Raw genomic sequence first — 22,141 nt, 5'->3', positions numbered from 1 at the left:
CCAAGTTAAATTATTCACACCATTATTTACTATTTGATAAGTAATATCGGGTAATATTTCAGGTATCATAAATTTTGAAACTATGTATTACATGTCACTGCCTCGTTGCTCTTTAAAAGATGTTGATGAAGAAGATTTTTCTTCTGATTTCATAAGCAAGTTAAAAAGACGAAAACGTTTTGCAGTTGAAGGTGAGTATCTAGCATACAGTCTAACTTTAAAATTATGACAGAATCCATTAATCATCAGTGATGCTTTTAACATTATAAATATTAAAATATTTATTTTCATATTTTAGATTCATATTTATGTGGAAAAATTTGATTTTTTATTGTGGAAATTGTGGAAAATACACTATATATTATATTTTATTTTATATAAATATTCGTTTTTTTATTTTTCGGTTCGTATTGGACATTCAAGAATTTAACATACATAATCAGTCGTTACACCAACAGGCTGCCAAAGGGTAACGTTAATAATACGATTAGAAGGGCTTTTAAGGTAAACTCATCGGACAGAACTTTCAGTAATTTTGCATGATTTCATTTTTCTAATATTTTCTAGAATAAGATACAGCACATAGTATTAATTGTTTACGTAATATTTTTTGTTCTGTTTTTATTATAAATTTATAAAGCTAGAATATATGTTAATTAGTAAACAAACTAAAATTTGTAGGTTTGGGAAGAAAAATCACCTCTTCGATTCAGACAAATCTCTAAACGGCCAGCTAATATTGACATTGCATTTCTCCAGCAAAATCATGGTGACGGCGAACCTTTCGATGGACAGGGTAGGTGTTGAATTTTATTTTCAATATTTTGTATTTCTGAATAATGTTTTTCTGCTCATGATTTTTTAAATTAAAGGTGGAATTTTGGCGCACGCATTTTTTCCACGATACGGTGGAGATGTTCATTTTGACGATGATGAATATTGGACACCAGAACCAAACAGCGGTATTATAATTTCTTAAAGTATTATTTTGTTTTACTGTTAAAATAATTTTTAGGAGTTGACTTGTATGCAGTTGCAGCTCATGAAATTGGTCATTCACTTGGACTGAAGCACTCAAAAAACAGAAATGCATTAATGGCACCATTTTATCAAACTTATTCCAACAGTGGAATTCATTTGCATAATGATGATATTCAAGCTCTTCAATATTTATATGGTATAAACGGAATTTTTATTGAAATCTTGATGTATGATGTAATAATCAAATTTTTTCAAATATTTTTATAGGAACAGAAGAGGCTGCAGAATTTAATATTTCCAGCGACGATCCGGATTATTCTTGGCCCAATGATGAATTGTCCGTGAACATGGATGATAAAAGTAATTCAGATTCAGATCAACTTGAAAAAGTGAACATATGCAATAATCCTGTGCTTGACACAATCACAGTTATTGGAAATGGTTCAACGTATGCATTTCAAGGTACAGTATATGTTTGCATTGAAATGCAGTAAATTATAAATGTAATTGTAAGAAGAATGATGCAGAATTTCAAAGTGAAATAGGATTAATTTTATAAATAAATGCTTAGCAAAGTATGTTTGATTAAATTATAGACATAATTCATAATTTATAAATCATAATTTTATAAACAATTTAAGGAAAATGGTACTGGCGATTAAATCAATTATCGTATGACAAGGAATACCCACGGAAGATAAGCGATGACTGGGATGGGTTGGCAGATGATTTAGATGCAGCTGTTGGTGACAACAAGGGAAATACGTATTTTTTTAAAGTAAGAAAGTATTTTGAACTTATTTTAGGCTTTTCAAAATTAGTTTTGCATTAAAACGATGATGAATATTTTATTCCTATTGAAGTTTCCTATTGTTTGACATGAACTGCTTTTTTTGAAATGAAATGCGTTTACTTTGAATCTGTTAACTTAGGATGATTTATATTGGTTATATAACGCTGATGGAAAGCGAATTCCTGGATATCCAAAACGAATTTCAGTTGGTTTGGTAGATTTGCCTGATAATTTGGATGCAGCCATGATCTGGAGTTATGACCAACAGCCCTATTTTTTTAAAGGTTCGAAAATTACTTTTTTAATTCTATGCTGCATTTTATTATTTAGGAAAATTTTATTGGAAATATTCTCGTTGGGGAATGCACAATATTTGGCCTCGTTTAATTACTGCCATTTCGCCTAACCTGCCTGATAGAATTGATGCAGCATTTCAATGGACAAATGGTGAAAATTACATATTTGCTGGGCCTTATTATTACAGAATAAGTGGTTGGCGTTCTATGAAGGTGAATTTCTGTAGAATGACCATAAATTAGAATAGATATCAATTTAAATTGTAAATTCATTTATTATACATCTCCAATCATTAATTAAATAGCATTGCTTTTTCTGATAAACAAGATGAAATACAATTGTAGATTATTTCTGGCTATCCACGTTTAACGGGCGAATGGTGGTTCGGTTGTTCCGTGGCGGAAAATCTGAAAAGTCCATTTCACAATAAATCACTGCAGAACTATGCTGAAAAATGAAAATATGCAGTTAAATTAGAAGAAAGTGAAATTTTAGTGCAAGCTTTGTTTTTGAAAAAGCAGTCATATTATGTTAAGTCATTACGTAGATTAATATTTAAAAAAATACTGTAATGAAAGCTGTTTGGTTTCAAATGTACACGTCAACCAAATATCAAATGATGAACATTTTTATATAATGAAGTTTTCTGTTGCTATGTTAAATTAATTGTTCATTTAAATACATTACGATAAAAGAACTATCAAAACTAAACAATGCTTTTGTTTCTGTTATGCTTTCTGTCTTCATTCTTATCATAATAAGAACAGCAACTGTCTGCCTTTAAGAAAATTTACGCATGTAAAGAAAGAGCTAGTCACACATATACAAACTACTTGCACAATTTTATGCCCACATCTTACTGTAGGAATTTTATTTTTTTGCGCAAATCACGTGCAAACCTTCAGACTTCTACAAGGCATCGTTATCTATTCTTAGTATGGATTAAATATTTCGTGAAATGAATTCAGCAATTGACAGATGACTCAACAAAGCGCTAAACTTACAGATGCTTCAATTTTTTGCTAGACAGCTTAGACTGGAATGGACGTTAACAGCTTGATTATCTTAATTATGTTAATTAGAGTATCAGCATTGTTGATTTCCTTTAAATGATTAATTCAACAAACTTTATTTAATATAATGTAAGAAAATTGTATAAAAGTATATAACATATTAACTGAACCGATTATTTTTGAATTTAAATGCACACGAACTCCTGTCTATTTTGCATCTGCTTGAAGCTTGCTAAATTAAAATTATTTTGTTTGTAAGGTTTTGATCTAATTTTAAAAATTCATTTTTAATGCATTTTTTAAAATTATTGAAGAAATTTTATTCGAATATTTGCTTTTTATTCCAAAAGCGTAATCTCAGTTTTTAAAAAATTGGATAGACAATTTTTAAATTAGTACAATTTAAATTTTATTCTGCTTTAGTGAATTAAATAATTTTATTATATATAAATACAAAATTTTATTTATATATTATTTTTATAACACCTAATTTTATCAACACGGGATACTGTAAAATACATTGTCATTTTTCCAAACAAGTTTGCTAGTAAAGCAGTTTCTGTTTTTCATTGAAGCGCTGTGCAGCTAAAAATTTTGAACTACACCATAAGTAAGTAAGGTATGCTCTTCTTCTTATACTTATCTTTCTTACTGAATTTATTATTTATTGATTCTGTTCTGTTCATTATTAAAGTTTTGTTGCGTTGGTTAAGGATTGTTACTGATTTATTATTAAATTAGTTTCAATTGATTTCTTATAAAGAATATTTTGTTCTTTTTGTATTTATGTAGTGTATACTTTTGCACATTGACATTTATTAAGATACTTGATGAGAAATTTATTTCAGATTTGGTTACTTTAATATTTTTTACGCACGTGGCGGACATTTTCTTTTCATTTTTTATTCAGATGGTTTTGTTCGCTTTTTAATTTAGTTAATAAAACTGTAAGTTTGCTGTGTTGCTTTTTAAGTCGCTTAATTGTTTTTCTTTTTATAGATTCAGTATTGCACTATCTCAGGTACATATATTGCATGGGTGGTAACTGCATTTCATTTCAGAGAAACATGGACGCACCTTCTGTTATTTCGGCTACCGGAACACATACTGCATCGGTGCTTTTATATTGCTGTTTTCTTTTTTTTTCAAATTTGAGAACATTAAAATTTTTTCAGTACAAGGTTAATTATTTGATTTTTTACTTAAGCATTTTTATTTTTTTGCAGGTCATTTTCCTGCATGGTCTTGGCGATACCGGGTTTGGATGGTCACCATTGTTTCAAAAGCAGTTTCAGTTTCCGCATATTAAATTCATTTGTCCACATGCGTAAGTTGGTCGTTATTTAAGTTATATCAGTTTATTTGTTGATTTTTGGTTTGTTTTATTCAGATACTGTATTCAGAATTAACAATAAATAAGAAAATTGCCAATATTTTTTTAGACCCATTATGCCAGTTTCACTGAATTCTGGAATGCGCATGCATTCTTGGTTTGATATCGTAGGAATAGGAATGGATGCGACAGAAGATGAAGATGGTATCAAGCATTCTGCAAAACAGAGTACACATTTTATTTCATTATATACTTTAATATAGAATTTTCACGCAGAGGCATTTCTAGTCTGCTCTAGCAAGAACTCAATATTATGAATTGATTTTTGATTGAAAAAAAATTCGAATTTTTTTGAATAAATAGGAGGTAGTTTATTGCATGAACTTTTATCAGAGAGTTGTGAGATAATTTTTTGATATGTTTTCTAATTAATTTTTAACGTTATTTAATCTTAATAAGATAATTATTGTTTTTTATTTATGTAAATTCTATTAATTTAGCTGTTTGTTGAAAAATAAGTTTATTGAAGCACAACGCTGACAAGTATTTAGTGTCTTCTTTTCTGAGTAAATATTAAAATGAAAATCCACTTTTCTGATTCGTTGTTTTATAAATCTAACGGTGAATAATAGTAAAGGAATTATTGACATTTTTGTGCTTTTCATCTGCTTGTCGCGTGAAAGGATATTTCAAAAGCATTAGTCTAAGTGTAACGTAAAAACAATCTGTTTTGATGCATTCAGTGAAAGTAGCAAAGCGCGAAGTGAATTTTAGGAAATTTATTATTTATGTACCTCTTATGTAGAAATGATTAAAGAATTCAAGATCATTATAAGTAAAATAATTACATTTTATTGTTACATGATATATAAATTGCTGTTCGTGCAGCACGTTATTTATTTTTTTAATAATAAACTTATTTAATATGAGTTTTTGTTTTGCATCTACAACCACGAATTGTACTTTTTTGTGATTTTTATACCTTTTTAAATTATACTTTAATTGTATTATATATTTGTATTTTCTCTCTTATTTTTTAAGTTAACTGATGCGTATTATTATATGTTTTCAGTACAAAATTTGATTGAAGAAGAAATGCGAATTGGAATTCCAAGTCATCGAATAATTCTTGGTGGATTTTCACAAGGTGGAGCTTTAGCGCTTTACTCCTCTTTGACGTTCAACAAGCGATTGGCTGGAATAATGTCTTTAAGTTGCTGGCTTCCTCTTCATCGTCAGTTTTCTCCTGAGGTAAAAAACATTATCATACATATGCATATACATGTATAGTTTACTTTTAATTTTATCTTCACGTTAAAATTATGTAGAACGTATCCATAAACAAGGTCACTCCTATACTGCAGTGTCATGGCGAGGATGATCAATTGGTGAGCCAGGCAGTTGGACGAGCAACCGCTGAAATGCTAAAAGAACTGTGCTCATCTCATAAAGTAATATTTTATCCAGGAATGGCTCACACGTATTGTTCACAGGTTTTTATTTTCTTTTTTTGAAATTATTTATACGCTTTTTTATTTAATTATCACTTCTAGGAACTGGACGACATGAAGGAATTTATTACGTTCCATCTTCCTCCATCTTAATTATTTTTTCTCATTTTTCTTTGGTGATGGTTTGATTTGTCTATGAAATTCTTTTGCTTAAATTAGCATTTTCCTTAGATTGTATTAATCCTTTTTACGCCTTCCTACTGAGGTCCAGCTTTTTAAAATTGAAATCTTTGCAGTATTGTTTTGTCAGTAATTATAGGCTAATCGAGGTTGCTGGTGATTACTCATTAAAGCTTGTAATTTTTGGGTTATCTGCTTTCCTATGCTCGATGTTTTCATGTGGAATGTGATATTTTTAAAATAAGTTTAAAATTATTCCACAATTCTGTAAAAGATCTTTTTATTTTTCAAATTACATATAAATGTTAAAAATGCAATCATTGATAAGCAAAAGGAAAAACGTACTAGGATAAAAATTATTGTACTATGACGAAATAAATAAGTGTAAAGATTTAAAAGAAGCCTAATTTATTCCATTTCTGCTCATTCAGCTGCAAACCGATAAATAGATAGATCCTGGGATACATATAAATTTCAGATTGGATAACTTTTTCATTCACTTTCCATTTCAGAACTGACATATCCATCTGGATTTTTTTGTTGCCAATTCCACGTATCCACACCTAAAAGTATGATAAATAATAATTTTTTTAAGCAAAATATAAATTAGAACATACACATTTGCTGCAAATCATATTTTGGAGTCCAGTTCAACTCATTTCGAGCCAGTGTATTATCACAATAAATCTCTGCTAGATCACCTGGTCGTCGATTTTCAATTACATAAGGAATCTGAACAGTTTGACAAATTGGTATTTTTTAATATTATGCATTATGATCGAAATATTTTAACGCACTTTTCTTCCACATGATCGTTCGAACTGTTCTACTAACTGCAATACTGAGTAACCTTTTCCATTACCAAGATTATACACCTTCGAAAGTTAAATGTTAAGATGTAAACAGATAATAATTACAAGATAAAAATAAAAAACGAAATGTTATGTATACCTTATAGCCTGCATTTTCATGAAGCTTCTGCAAAGCAGCTACGTGACCTTTCGCCAGATCGACCACGTGGATGTAATCGCGCACACCTAAACGTATTCAGTCAATTATGTTGAATAAAAAATGAAAAAATACTGTATTGAGAGGCTATTAAAATATGCTATATTAAATATTGGAGAATAATAACTGACCAGTCCCATCAACTGTATCATAATCGTTGCCAAAAATGCGTAATGCAGGTATTTTTCCAGCAGCTGCCTATAATAAATAATTTTCTTAGTTTCTTATAAATGTTAATTCATCTGAACTCTAATGCACATTACTGTGATAAGTTATCGTACCTAAATCTTATTTATATACTTTATAATTTAAATATTTCATATGACTGTGTATTATTTCCTAATATATGCAATTATTTCCTAAAAAATAGAACATACTTTGGAAATGTTCGGCATCAAATTATTGGGCATACTTGTTGGATCTTCACCAATGAGTCCCGAAGGATGTGCACCAACAGGATTGAAATAACGCAAAGAAATAATGTTCCACTCCTTTTCAAATGCGTACTAATTAAATTAGTTATTCAATAGAAAGAATACTCTCTATACAGTATTTGCAGCGTGAAAATCTTCCAGTATCTGTTCAATAAAGAACTTCGATCTGCCATATGGATTTGTCAAGCCACAACCAATCTCTTGCTCTTCGTTAATTGGAAGTTGTTTCGGTGGACCATAAACTGTTGCGCTGCTAGAAAAGATTAAATTGTTGATGTGTTCTTCTTTCATTGCCTAAAAAGTTTAGGTGAATGATGTATATATTTTTTCTTTTTAAATGTTATAGAAATATACCCTCAGAAGTGTAAGCGCTCCACCAACATTGGTCCAATAGTATTCCAAGGGCTTAGAAATAGATTCACCAACAGCTTTTAAGCCAGCAAAATGCATGACTGAATCTATTCGATGCTAGAAGGCAACCGAAAAATATATTAAGACGAAATGAAAGTAGAAAATCAGACAATGAAAAGAAACAATGCTTTTACTTGTTTAAAAATTTCCAACAATGTTTCTTTAGACAGCACATCAGCATCATAGAATCGGAACCTTTTTCCAGTCAATTCCATTACTCGTTCCAAACTAACTGGATATCTTTCACCTGAATTAAAAAAATAACTCAATGTCTGGTAATGATAAATGACGTTTATGTAAAGTTCATTTGAACTTGCATTTTTAATTACTGTAAGTCTGCATTTCTATATTTTATGAAAAAGATGGAAAAACATGAATAATAAGCACAGCGAAACCAGTCAGTTATATGCTGGTGTTCAATAGTGATCTTTTCAAAAAGCAATGTAATACTGAACTGTATGCAGTGATTTCATAACGGTAAGTAACATTTCAACTTCTTACATTCAACTGAAATTCAACATATAATGAATTATCATCTGATAAAAATACATTTAAAAGTAATTTAATTATAAACAATCAATTCTGATTAGCCAAAAGAAAAAACACGCTTCCGCACATGTTTATCATAATGATCGTTACCTCTTACGCAGTTGTCGAAAGTATCAATAGCGATAACATTGTAGTTGTTTTCAAGAAGTTCCAGTACTACATGACTGCCAATAAATCCACCAGCTCCTGTTACTAGAATACTCTTTCTAGTTGGCATGATGTACATTGCTAAAAAATAACATTTGGATAATATAAAAACATGCTTTCCTGTGAAATTAGCATGAAATGCTAAAATTAGACTTCGTTTATTTTGAACAGTTAAACAAGTTGATGTGCAAATGTAAAACTAGTATTTATAAGAAATGATCTCATATTAGATAAAAATTCAATGTACATGTTTCAGAAGTTTCCAAATAGTCATCTGAGTAGGGTCGCTTTCCAACTCGTTTGACCATGTTATATTTCAACTGGAGAATAATCAATCACAGAAATGACTAAATGTGGGTGGGCCAAATCTGACGTCAGAAAAGTTTCCTGCAGTTTACAGTATAAGAACGACCACAAGTTACAGTATGAAAAGAATTACTGTGTAAAAAAATGTAGGTGTAAAAAATGAAAAAACAAAAGTAAAGTAAATTTTTTAATATTGAAGATGTAATTTTATGTTATTAATGAAAAGCAAAAATGAATTTTTTGAGAAAAATGGACAATTGGAATTGTTAAGGGTGAATAATGTTATATTACAGATAAGCATTTGCAAAAGGGAACAGAAACAGCAAGAATTTATTTGAAGAATATTTTTTACTTGCATGAAAGTAAACGAAGATAAATTACCACAAAGTGATGACGCGTTTTAAAGTTTCAACAATGATTACAGCGATCAGGAGCAGTGCGGTAACTACTGCAAGTGGAATTCCGTAAAGAATAAAAATTTTTATTGAATCAAGTTGTGCTTGTTTGATTTGAAAATAATCAAAATGATCGTAATAAATGGAAAATGTAGCTCGATATCGTAAAGTTTGTGTATCGATGTCGGGCAAACGTGTTGCAATGCAGTTGAATTGAATGTCGTTTGCAGTTGATTCTTTCATCAAACAGGGCATCTGAAATTGATCAAAATGATTTATTATTTCCAAAGTATTTGTGCCCAATGAAGCTGTACAATTTTTGTAATCGTTTACTGTACACAGTGGAATTGAAATTGAGTCGTCCGGTTTGGTACATATGAAAGGAAGTACACAGTTGCATTCATCTTTAATACTTTGGTAAACGCAATTTTTCAACGTTTCGATTTTAAAAAGAGCTTGTCTATTTTCTTCGAAATCTTTTGAACTGACTGAAGAAATGTATTCAATTATTTCCAATTTCAACGAAGCCGCTTGGTTATTTTTCAATGCAATCTTTGGCAAAAATGGCTCTTCAACGGTTAAATCACCGACATAAATTTCAAATCCAGAAAATTCAGCAGGGGAAACGGTGAGTTGTTCCTTTTGCAATTCAAGTTCAATTTTTAATGCTCCTAAATCTGAAGGAATTTTCTGTTCACTGGGAAAGATTACTGTACATGGATTAAGAAAACCAGTGATTAAAGTGGACGAATTTTGACAAAACGAACTTACATCCAATATTTCTGCGCCTGAAGTTACATTTTTAATAATTTGAATACATTTTAAAAAGTGATCGCTTGGTAGAAAGCAGTCGACTTCAGTTTCACGTTCTTGTGTCTTGTTGAAGCTGGTTGAATATAATTTTTCTAGTTTTTCAATTTCATTTCCAGCAAGATCTTGAATTTTCACAGCTGATGAAAAGCTGATCAATTTTTCGGCATATTTGTCAAAGCGACTGTTGAATATCGGATCTTGACGGATGTATTTTGAATTGAAAGGTTGCCGGGTGCAAAGCAGTAATGGTGGAAAATGCATACTTTGTTTCTTGACGTGCAAAATTGTTGTTCCTGGTCCATTATCTGAAAAAGTCCAATCTATGGCTGTCCAACAGTAGAAAATAAATCCAGTAGCAATGAAGAAAACAGCTGCCCATAATAATCGCTCCGTTAATGATAAACTTGAATACCATGTATTCACAGACCCCATAAAAATTCTTTTTAAAGTATTTTTAAAAAGGAAACTTTATATAATGTTCTCAAAATTGGATTGCATTTAAAGTTTCAATCAGCTGACAATTGTCTTCTGTAAATTGATTTAGAGTTATTTGAATTTGTCATTTAATTTTCCTGATAGTTGCTATAGTGATAGTTGCTTAAAATTTTGATTTTCTTATTATCACAGCAGCATAATTTCTGTTCTTGAATATGGAAACAGTTAATGTGCATATTGAAAATTGATTGTATTATTTATCGTTTTCATTCTTTACAACATTTTTCAGCAATGTTGTTTAATGATTTTATAATCAAGCAAACCGTTTCTTACTCAGTTTTAAATAGATGACATCTGAATGTCAGAATATGAAGTAGAATAATGACAAAGAATTATCAGTTGCGGAAAAAGTTGAAAATGAAGCCAATGAATTATCACTTCAATATGCAAAAAACAAAGAATGAGGAAATGGTTTGATCATCGTCAAAAATGCAATGATATTATTTAAATAAAAAAATGATTAATTAGAAATAGTCAAATTTAAATATAAATGTGCGATATTGATAAAAGCAGGTTCGTTTTTCAATTCGTTGATTTTATTAATTAATGGAAAGTTAATGTTTTCAATTTCAGAGTTTGATTATATTTTATGAAATTGTATGTGGTTGGGTTTTGAAAAACGGGGAAATATATAAAATGAGAGAGAAAATTCACTTTTGACTTGAAAAATAGACGAGAAATTGAAAAGAAAGCGCAGCTGTTTAGCGGAAGCTTTGCCATGCATATGAAACCGATGCATACCTTTATTGCATTGATTGACTGACGTCTGAAATGTTTAGAACATCTTAAAATTTGATGAATACCATGAACATGTGTTGTCTAAGAAGTGGCATTGCATTCTGTTTGAGCAAATTAACATTCGTCCATCTGAAAAGCTATTTTATTTTATATTATTTTCTTATTCAGTGGCATTCTTTGTTATGATGTCTCATTGGTAGTGTATGATTTGAGTATGCTTCGAAACAGAAAAGTGATCAATGAAATTCACATTGCTATTATTGGGGCTAATGGTTCAGGAAAATCTGGTATATTTCTTTTTTACGAATGCATAGGAAAAATTGCAAAAAGCGCATGTTTTAGCTTTAACGGTGAAATTTATGACAAAACGTTACATTGGCGAGTATGATCCTAATATGGGTAAGAAAAAGTTGAAAAATATAGAATGTATCAACTACTTTAAAATCGAACGGTAAATGTAGACAAATTTTAAATGGAACCCTGGATAAGGAAGGCATAAGCTGAAACTATGAGGAGTAGTTCAATTTTAAACATTTATTCTACTCTGACATTCATGTAATTAATTAATTGCAACGTGTGTACGTACTTGTAATTGATTGAAACGAAATTGGAAACGTTTCAATATTAGATATTTATTGAAAGAGTTTGTTTAAATTTTGTAAAAATGAAATAATTTTTCAACTTAGAAGATACTTATTGCAAACAAATAACAATAAATGGAAATGAATGTATGCTTTGGATTATGGATACAGTTGAAGGGGTAAGATGATGATTTGTTCGTTGAAATTATTCCAATATTTTGCTTAGAGTGAAATTTAGAGTGGAAAAAGTTCCAGTCGTTATGTCAGTTGGGCGGATGTATTTCTTGTATTGTATAGTGTTACCAACAGAGATTCTTTTGAATATGCTGAAAAGCTTCTGAAAGAAATTCACAGCCATGATCACTCTGTTTGCGTTAGACCTCACATAGTTTGTCTGATAGGAAATAAAATCGATCTTGATAGATACAGGTACATTTGTGAAATTATCAATTAATTAATTAATTGATTAATGTAATATGAAGTATAATTTTATATTCTAGACAAGTGAGCAAAAATCAAGGTGCAATTATGGCGACAATGTATTCGGCGAAGTTTTACGAGATCAATGTCACAGAGGAATATTCAATGGTGAAAAATTTGTTTCGAGATTTGATTGAAGAAGTTATTATTAGTAGAGATCGTATTTCTTCTCAGAGAAGTCCAAATAGTCGAGTTTGGATGAATCAACGTGTTACTGATGAGATACTTTCAAGTGAAGGAGCACAAAATTTGAAGAATGTAATTGGGCGTAGGCCGAAATCACCGTCTGTCAAAGTTTACGATACAATGAAAATAAAAATGGCACCCTCAATTCATCAAAAGAAAAGCTCAGGGTTGAAAATATTGAAACTTTTCCAAGAACGTTACAGAGAAACTTCTTGATGAAATGTGGATAATGCTTTTGAAATTATTTTTACATAAAAGTTATTTGTAGATTTATTTACTGAGTTTACTTTAGAATAATAAAATTGTAGTTCATATATGGTGACCAGAAATTATTGGAGTACAATTTCCGTAATTTAAATGAAACATCAGCAGAAAAGATGAAGCAAATCTAATTCATAAAAAGCATGTTAAATTGAAAATTGTAACATTTGGCTGAACTAGTAAGCTTTATATGTTGTATGACGACAGATTTAATTGGAAAAGTGTCATTTTTAGAATGTTAAATAAGCACATGTTTATGTGCAATTTGACGATCGATTTATGTTGAACCACGGTCAGTGTGGTTTGGTCGGTAAAGTAATTTATTAACAGTGTGCCAAGAGTGCATTTATGACATATTGGAGAGGGACGGTAAATTTTCTATAACTTTACACTTCTTTAGTAGAAAAAGCGTGTTAAGTAGTCATCTGTTTCCTTTGGTAAATTTTCGATCACATTTTCTACCAGCTTTTGACTGATGACAGCTTGAACGTTATTGCTGTTCTGCAGTTGTTCAATAAGTGCATTTTGGTATAAATTGGACTCCCTGATGATCATCATTGATTAATTGTTCGCAGACATCCTAATTCTCTTAGCATATTTGACGAACAGATGGTCTGTTGATCTGAGAGTTATTCCTCTCAATTGTAAAGCAAAACTGCTTAACATTCAGTCCAATTAAGCTGTATTTTGTAATAACTTAACATGAACAACCTGAAATTGATTTACTGGTTCATTTAGATTTTGATTTTTATTCTACATTAAAGTATATCCATAATAAGCAAATCAGTTAAATAGAAGAAAATTTTGATCGATTTTCAAAATATTTATGATTTGATATTAAACGGATTACACAATGCTAAATTAATCAATTTTTACTGTTAGAAGAAAGAAAAAAACTAAAAATTAATATATTTATACACTAAACAATTTAAAAGATTATTTTATTCATTAGAAGGCACTAAAGAAGGCATTAAACCAACAAACTGCATTATCTGCTTGAAAAAACTTTACAGTATCAAATAATTTACCCTTTCGTATTCTGTTGCATTCTGATGTATAATATATTGCTAAGCTGCCTAATAATGAAACGTATTACAATATGAAATGACAGTTTACGAAGAATTGTTATCAAGTAGTTTCATTTCTCATTTATATATATTTTTTTCGTGTAATTTCTACCTTTTATAATGTTGCGTATCGTGTGTTTAAAGCAGTCTACTGCATTAATGAAAGACAATTAACCATGTAAAGCAATATAAAGCATTTTCAATAAGATTAAGATAAAAGCACCAGTGACGAAGAAGTCATAAAAAAGATTGCGGAAGTTCTTTTCAAATGTATGCATTCTCTACAGTGCTGTGGATGATTAAGTTCATAGCAGTTCACGATTAATTTCTTTGGATTTTCTAGAGTATTGATTGATTGGATTTAATAACAATGAAGAAAACTAAATTATGTATATATATTTTTTGAACAATTTCTTGCATAATATCAAAATAAATGTTTTGTTAAAGAGCATCACTTTAAACAATGTTATTGAACTGATGATAGTTACCGAATATGTTTTCTTAAAGTTTTATAATTTGAAAAATATTCTGATTGAAATTTCAAATTGAAAAACAAGTGAAAATGTAATAATAATAATAATAATACAAATTGCGACAAAATCATGTCAACCTATGCCTATCATATCTGATCATATCATATGCTATTGAAAAATATTTTTGTTATATATATGTATATGTATTGTTCATTATTTCGTTTAGTGTATTTTTCAAATCAGGCATTTGCTTAGAGGAAATAACAGTGAAAAAGAAGTAATTGAAAATGTTCACTGTATACATAATTTGCAAATCCATCTTTGATGATTGACTGATAAGATGCAAATATTCGAAAATATGTTCATTTGACGCTGAATTGATAGCGGCTGTTAACCAGATATGTTATCTAAACAAATAAAACAGCATCAACTGTTATAATAGAGTAGGCGTGAGAAAAGAAAAAGATGGAGCAGTTTGATCAATTGAAATTGCTATTAGCAAACCTGCTAAGAAATTAAGTTGATTAAAGCATATTTCTTCCAATCAAATTATTTGTTATTCTGAAGAAGAAGAAGTAAAACAGTTTATACAAGTAAGATGTATCCATTCTCAATCAATATTTTTAAATTATTGTGTTGTATCAGCGTTATGTGACAAAATCATTAAATGTTAATATATATATATATATAAAGAACTATGAGTAAAAGTGAGTAAAATTAAGAAGACAGTCAGTTTGGATCATTGTGCAATATGTTATATATTGTAGCAGTTGATCTTTAATAATTGTGATTGATTTGAAATTGTTGTTGAGTAAGAAAGGTGAAAGATTATATTTGTTTGCTTTGAATAATAAATAAGTAAACGTTTGAATATTGTACACATTTTATTTATGGTTAGGTTAACATTTTTAAAGAGAACAAGAAAGAAACTTCAATAAATCATACAACTGCTGTCAATGAACTGTCATTAGTGATAAAGATCGTTAATAGAGGATGAGTAACAATGAAGTAATATATAAAATTCAAGAAGAGGACAAATATTGAAAGAATATTAAGAATTTATTTTTTCAGTTAGAAATAAGGGAATATGCAAATTGCACTTTTTAATTAGAGAAGATGGAAAATGAAGTAAAATGGAATATCCAGTGAAATGTATGACGTAAAAGCAAACATCAATAAGAAAAGAGACGAGAATGGAATGAGCTAGAGAGGGAAAGAGAGGAAGAGAGGGGGAGAGGGAGGGAGGTAGAGAGGAAGAGAATGAAGAGAAAATAAGAAGAAGGGGAGGAAGAGAAAATAGAGGAGAGACCTTTTGCGCTATGTTTCCAACTTGTTATTCATTTTCCATCGCGTCGCCTAGTCGGAAGGTCGCGTCACGTCCATCAACTGAATGCGTGCTTTTCGTCATTGAACGTTTACAATGAAGATGCAGAAGCTGCTTTGGCGTTTCTAGCGTAAGCGACTGGACGACTCATTCAGTGACTGACTGCTCTGCTTGCATGTTCGCCGCCGCCTAAAGCTAAACAAACAAAGAGCATAAGCATAAGCATAAGCAAGCAATAATCATCATCATCAAGTTCAACAACATCGTCATCGTTGGTTGGTGCACGTCAGTGGTTTCGTCCTGCTTGTTTCTTCCCATTTTCTTTCTTTTTCCTCTTCTCTTCCCAAAGAGAGGGAAAGAAGGAGAGAGCAAGAACGAGAGTGAGACTGAGACTGAGACTGAGACTGAGAAAGAGGGAAGGAGAGAAGCTAAGAGGGAACGGAGAAGAGGAAAAAGAAAGAGAAGAAGAGAAAGAGAAAAAGAGACAGACAGCTTCTGTTGAAAATCGATTGCGCGTCTTCAACAGACGCACGCGCATCTTAAAGTGCACGGCTGCTTTTCTGCTGGTCAAATTATGCCTCTAATCTTATAATGATCAATTTCTTGTTTTCGTCTCATCTTTTTTAAATTCAACCTTTTATAACAACTGTAATCTATGCAATGGGATTGTTTTCTCTGTTTTATGTTTTCCATTTTCGCGGCTAACATGCAAGCTTGTTTTATGTGCTTCAATTATTCGTTGACTTTTTTATTCTGTTATCATTATTATTTCTGGCCAAAATCGTAATGAATGAAAGAGATTAAGAAATTGAATAGCCAAACCATTGTTATCAGTGCTATCAACCACTTCATCCGAGGGGCATGGAATTTTTCAGCGCTGCTTATACAAAGCCGCTGATTTTCACCACTTGAGCCAATGGTCGATTATGGTATCGCAGGTTCGATTCACCTGTTTACTACCACCACCATCACCATCATCATCATCATCATCAATCTGGACTATTTTTATCTACATTTTTCTTCTTTATGCCGCTATGTTTGCTGATTGTTCATCTGAAAATCAACCATTGCAAGTTAAAGGTAATTGTTTTTTCCCTTTTTTTAAACATAAATTTATACTTATCCGTTATTCATTTTCAATATCTTTATTTATCAAATGCTTGTCAGTTGATATAGCAGATGTGATCATATTTGAATATTTCCAACTGATTAATGTTGCTCTTTGAATTAAATAAGGTGCGCAGTGTCTATTGATTGTTCACAACGAATTGTCAGTGAATAACCATCGTTGTTTGCTAAATAAATTTTCATTAATTATTAGTTTTTAAAAAATTATTTTTTTATTTATCTATTTATTAAGCTTATTTTTTCCTTTATTAAGGTATTAAGGTAAAGGAGTGAGTAATTCAATGAGAAATTGACTTTTTCTCTTTTACAATATTTCACATACTTTGAAAATGTAAATCACTCCATTTATCAGTATGAATTATTTCACTTATTTTTGCCTATCAGTATAATTCTACAGCTTTTATATGATAACCATTAAACAAGACGATTAGTTTTTGATGTGCTTTTGGACAGATTAATTTTGCTTTATAAAATCCCTTGAGATTAATGTAAATAATGATCAATGTCTACGGAATAAGAATGTTCTTATTTCGTAGAAATAATATTTTAATATATCATAGTGCACTTTTAATTAAAAAAAAGATTTTGCTTCAAATATTCAAAATTTCAGTATCTTTTGGGACATTTTTATAGCGTATTTATTATTTGATGTCTAAAATGCAAATTCGTTCTTTGAGCGATTGTTTGATTAGTCTAATCTTGCATCAGATTTTGTTTGGCATATTTATCATCTGATATGAAAATTTCAGATTTCAAATTGGATAGCGAAGGGATTATTATATGGAGGAAATAATTTGATTTGTTTTCAATTATGTGAAACAATACTGTATTGTGTTTAGAATTTCAATATACTAAATTAAGTTGTTCTTTGAAGGTTTTTTCAAAACAAAATAAATTTGCCGAGTTATATAATGTAATGAACATTTTCAGCGAAAAAATGTGATGTAATAAATAATCAAGAAATTGTTACGCAGTGAAGGAAACTATTTTGCACATTATATTGTATGAGCAAACAGCTATAAGCCTTGTAATAAATATATTTTAAAGCAATAATGTTTCTAATGAATCACTGATATACAAGTATAATTTTGGCTAAAAGCATTTGGTAGCATTGATATAAATGCTTCTTGACCACAGCATTCATTGTATAATGTTCATTGTATGAATTTAGTTAGTGAAATCCAAACAAACGTATTATTTTATTGAATTTTATTTCAAGTGGAAGTGAAATTGCATTCAATTTAAATATATTATTAAATACTATTACATTGTTATAAAACATATTTTATTAAACAACTAATATTATTAGACTTTATGGAATATTATCAATTATTGAAACTTCTAAGAATTATACTTCAGTTAATGTAAACAGTTATAAACTGATGTTAGTAAAGAAATATCTCTTGTATTTTATTTTCTAAGCGACGTTGCATTTCTTGCTTAATCATGATGCTATACATACGTACCATATATCGCTAAAATTTTATAGAAAGGATAATTTACATAAGCAATGCTTCAATGTTGACGGATTAACAGTTTTACGTAGCATGTGATGAGCTGATTGATTCAACTTTTTTTATTATAATACAATCACATTGGCTAACAACATGAATATCAGTATAGGTGTAGGTATAAGAAGAAAATTATTTTTCTTTTTTTATTTGTAATAAATTTGCATTATTTTCTGTTTGAAAATTTCAAATTTTTACGTCGAAAAATTGTGATTCGAATTTTTCCACGTAATATTTTACGTATCTAAATGAAAATAAGGTTATTCAAAGTGATTCAAAATATGGATTTTTTAAAATTTCAAATTAGTACACGGCGCAGATTTCATCGAATTAAAATCATAATGTAAGTTTAGCGTTAGAGTTCAAGTCTTTACTCGATGAGTAATGCAATTTACTAACACCCAAGAGAGCCTGATTCGTCTCAAATGAATTGAATTTAGAGAAGGCTAACTAAGGAAAATTTACCCTGCATAAAATGACTTATGAAGTGTACAAATGAATGAAAAATTAAAATCAAATAAAACTGTAGTTATTTTATATGACAAATGCTTGTGAAGTTTTGAAATTTGTAAATCAATTTTGAATACTTGTTTGAAACTAGTTAACTGGTAGTCATTTGAAATGTATTTGATGTTATTAAAAGAAATTTTTTGTTCAGTGCTTGATTTCAAAATCATTTTCAATTGAAAATCTTTTGTGGCTTCAGTATGAGCTAGTAGTACGTTTAAAGAATGAATCAAAGTAATCTATTTTTTAGTTTTTCATTGTAACAAGTACATTTGAACTGATGCAAATAAATAAATAGATAACAAAGTATAAAAGTTTTAGCAGTCGAAGAATGCTCATTTTTGTATGATGGAAATAAAACTATCAATGGTACATTTGCCACGCCAGGCTATCCGAATACATATCCTGCAGATACTCGGTGCCGTTTTCGTTTCAGAGGTAGACGAGATCAAGTGGTTTGGATTTTATGGAGTGATTTTCATCTCGAAGGTCCGCTACCATATCAAAGGTGAAAGTGATATTGCGCATTTTGTTATACATTTTAAAATATAATTTTGACAGTTCCGTTATGAATTTTATTCTAAATGTATAATGATTGAAGGTGCCTTCATGATTATGTAGAAGTAATAATTATTGATCGTCAGAACGTGCAGCATATTAGTGGCCGTTATTGCGGTAATAAGAAGCCGCCAGATTTCAAAACTATGCAACGTTCCGTTGACATAATTTTCCAATCTTCCTTTAGCAAGCATTTTCAAGGATTTTCAGGTGTTTTTATGTTTATAAATGAAAGTATGTTGTCATTTTTGACACCTGTTTGTTTTTTTTTTGCTTTTTTACTTTCATTTGAACATTTTTTCAGGAGAAGTTCAACCTCCGATGAGCCATTATCCAGGCAAATCGAACCCTCATAGCGTCGGCTGCGGTGGATTTGCTCAAGGCATTCACGGAGGAGTTATTAAAAGTCCTGAATATCCAGAAAGTAAATGTTCATATTTCAAAATTGAATAGCCTGCAAAGCAGTCGCTAGGTGTTGTAATTATGATTTTTCAATTCAAATCAACTTCTATTATTTATTATTGATATCGAATTAGGTATAATAATGGTCAAAATGTCTATACTATTTATTAACAATTAAATTAGGCATTAATTGAAATTTCATGGTTCATATAGTATGGTTTACTTAACTAGTTTTGTTGTTATGCAATTTTTACAGAATATCCAGAAAATGTTGAATGCAACTGGGTAATTCGAGTCAGACCCGACAAACAGATATTTATTAAAATACTCGAACTGCAGCTGACACCTGGATGTAAGTGTCATTTATTATGCTATTAGATATTGTATAAATTAGAATGGTTTTGCAATTTGAGTTCGGTGCGAAGACGCTCAACTGGAAGTGATAGATGGTTATGCTCATTATAATCCGAACGAAGAAGCTGCACTGAGTCAAAGTCAGCGTGTACGTTTTTGTGGAGAAGAGAAATATTACCGAGAAGAGGGCGACAAATCATACATGTCGGACAGAAATCGTATACACATTAGGTATGCAAATTTGATTGTATTGAACGTGGTCACAATAAGTTAGAGAAGGTGAAATAACAGATTTAAAACATCGAAACCTGCGCCGGAACAAATGAAATATAAGAGACAAGAATTTGGTTCCGTGATCGGTTTCTACTTGGTATGGACAGAAGTTTCAATAGATGGCAAGTGAAAATTTTCTGCTTGTTGAATTGAGCACACATACGCAGACACGTGTAATAAATAAGCTTTATCATTTTCAGCTGATTGTACTAGTTTTTATTGTCGAGGTGGAGAGTATTGTATTGATGAGGGGAAAAATATTTGTGCAGAAAGAAAAAGATATTGCATTGAAAATAGCCTTGTTTGCGATGGAATACCAAATTGTGCAGAATTCGATAATAGTGATGAAGAGAATTGTAAATATTTTTGTTTGTTGGCTTTTATTTTGTGAATTTTAACTGTATTTGTTGTTGTCGTTGTTTCAGGTTATTCCAAAGAGCTTCTTGTTTCTGGAATATTTGTTTTGGTACTTTTGATTTTTGTAATATTAAGTGTAGTTTATTGGCAAAGATGCCATAGTCGAAAACAACTTGACAGATTGATCAATGGTCGAAGCTTAACTTCACGACGTGCAATGAATGAAGATATATCTGAAAAGGGTGATTTAATTTGGCAACCAAAGTCGGATCAATGTGCAGATGGTTTGAATGAAATATTGGACGATGGTCCGAAAAAAGTGACTGGTGAAATCAAGGACAATACCACGACAATGGATGATAATGCATGCTTACAGAGTGGTACATACAGGCGTAGGAAAGGTTACGAGGAGCAGAATCATGTTGCGCCTTTAACATTCCATCCAAATGAACACGCGGCAGGGGTTGTGGTGAATTTCAAATCGGACATTCAATTGGCCAACAATTCTGACATACTACGTTCACGCATTCCACCGTCATCATATTCATCTCCAACGTATGCTTATCAACCTTCAGCTGTATGGCAACAGCGAACCGATTTGCATCAGTTCACTTTTGCACCAACTCAACTGCTAGTGACAAGTCTCAGCGATGAAACAAGTGCTGATACGGAATCTGAGCCTACAAATTGCACGAAGAAAAGAATTAAAAAATCATTACCGGTAACGAGTAATTTTAAGCAACAGCAAAAGAGTAGCAGAGCAAGGCAAAATACGGTGGCACAGTGTTCACTTTATCAATCGGCTGCTTGTCAGCCGCATGCTTGTTCATCGTTTGCTCAAGAAGAAACAAAAAATCCAAACAATTTGAAATGCATTTTAAAAAGTCATTCGTCATCATCATCAGCCCAACAGGATCGTTTGGCGGCTGAAATGGTTCATCCAAATGAACCGAAAGATGATGATGATGATGATCAGCTGCGTTGCAGCAATATCAAATTACAAAGTCAAGCAAATTCCAAACAGTCAACTATTAATTCTTCTTCAAAACTGAAAACTTCCAAACAAAGAGTGGAATTTAGCGACATTGTTACTGTTCGCATTAGACCGTCTGATGTTAGTGATGAAGAAGAAATTGAAATTGATGATCATCAGATGAAAACAGTAGACTGTCCATCTAATACCAACAAAACTACAACTGACGATCTTGGTTTGAAACCTACAGTTGTTTAGTTTTAGCATTTATTGAGGTGCCTTAATAAAGAAAAAAGGAATTCCTCTAATTTTTCATCTTTTATTTGGTTGTTTTCATTTGGCATCCATCGATCAAGTGTCAT

The 22,141-nt window shown here is 30.6% G+C and overlaps 5 protein-coding genes across 5 annotated transcripts; 3 read left to right on the top strand and 2 right to left on the bottom strand.

The window, feature by feature from the left end:
- Positions 1–82: 82 nt before the first annotated feature.
- Tsp_10021 (acyl-protein thioesterase 1) lies at positions 83–6,021 on the top strand. The gene is made up of 12 exons (XM_003373127.1): positions 83–191; positions 734–796; positions 873–962; positions 1,016–1,177; positions 1,249–1,443; positions 1,981–2,058; positions 2,105–2,283; positions 4,311–4,411; positions 4,527–4,621; positions 5,490–5,668; positions 5,746–5,910; positions 5,971–6,021. Exons 1-12 carry the CDS (start codon positions 83–85, stop codon positions 6,019–6,021), a joined length of 1,467 nt encoding a protein of 488 aa, XP_003373175.1.
- A 388-nt stretch (positions 6,022–6,409) lies between these two features.
- Positions 6,410–8,676, bottom strand: Tsp_10020 (UDP-glucose 4-epimerase). The gene is made up of 10 exons (XM_003373126.1): positions 8,541–8,676; positions 8,036–8,148; positions 7,845–7,958; positions 7,605–7,784; positions 7,434–7,547; positions 7,188–7,254; positions 7,000–7,085; positions 6,846–6,923; positions 6,666–6,780; positions 6,410–6,611 (listed from the first exon to the last, which is right to left on the bottom strand). Exons 1-10 carry the CDS (start codon positions 8,674–8,676, stop codon positions 6,541–6,543), a joined length of 1,074 nt encoding a protein of 357 aa, XP_003373174.1. The 3' UTR covers positions 6,410–6,540.
- Positions 8,677–9,280: 604 nt separating this feature from the next.
- On the bottom strand, positions 9,281–10,543 carry Tsp_10019 (conserved hypothetical protein). Its single transcript, XM_003373125.1, has one exon. The coding sequence runs from the start codon at positions 10,541–10,543 to the stop codon at positions 9,281–9,283; it is 1,263 nt and encodes a 420-aa protein (XP_003373173.1).
- Positions 10,544–12,066: 1,523 nt separating this feature from the next.
- Tsp_10018 (NADH dehydrogenase [ubiquinone] 1 alpha subcomplex subunit 13) lies at positions 12,067–12,807 on the top strand. Its single transcript, XM_003373124.1, has 3 exons — positions 12,067–12,104; positions 12,181–12,354; positions 12,426–12,807. The coding sequence occupies exons 1-3, from the start codon at positions 12,067–12,069 to the stop codon at positions 12,805–12,807; spliced, it is 594 nt and encodes a 197-aa protein (XP_003373172.1).
- Positions 12,808–16,642: 3,835 nt separating this feature from the next.
- Positions 16,643–22,037, top strand: Tsp_10017 (putative CUB domain protein). Its single transcript, XM_003373123.1, has 8 exons — positions 16,643–16,796; positions 19,184–19,370; positions 19,464–19,630; positions 19,725–19,844; positions 20,236–20,407; positions 20,468–20,535; positions 20,650–20,790; positions 20,947–22,037. Exons 1-8 carry the CDS (start codon positions 16,643–16,645, stop codon positions 22,035–22,037), a joined length of 2,100 nt encoding a protein of 699 aa, XP_003373171.1.
- The last annotated feature ends 104 nt before the right edge of the window (positions 22,038–22,141 follow it).

This window comes from Trichinella spiralis, assembly GCF_000181795.1.
Source record: "Trichinella spiralis strain ISS 195 chromosome Unknown Scfld6, whole genome shotgun sequence".
Taxonomy (NCBI): Eukaryota; Metazoa; Nematoda; class Enoplea; order Trichinellida; family Trichinellidae; genus Trichinella; species Trichinella spiralis.
This window is presented reverse-complemented; position numbering and strand designations above follow the sequence as displayed.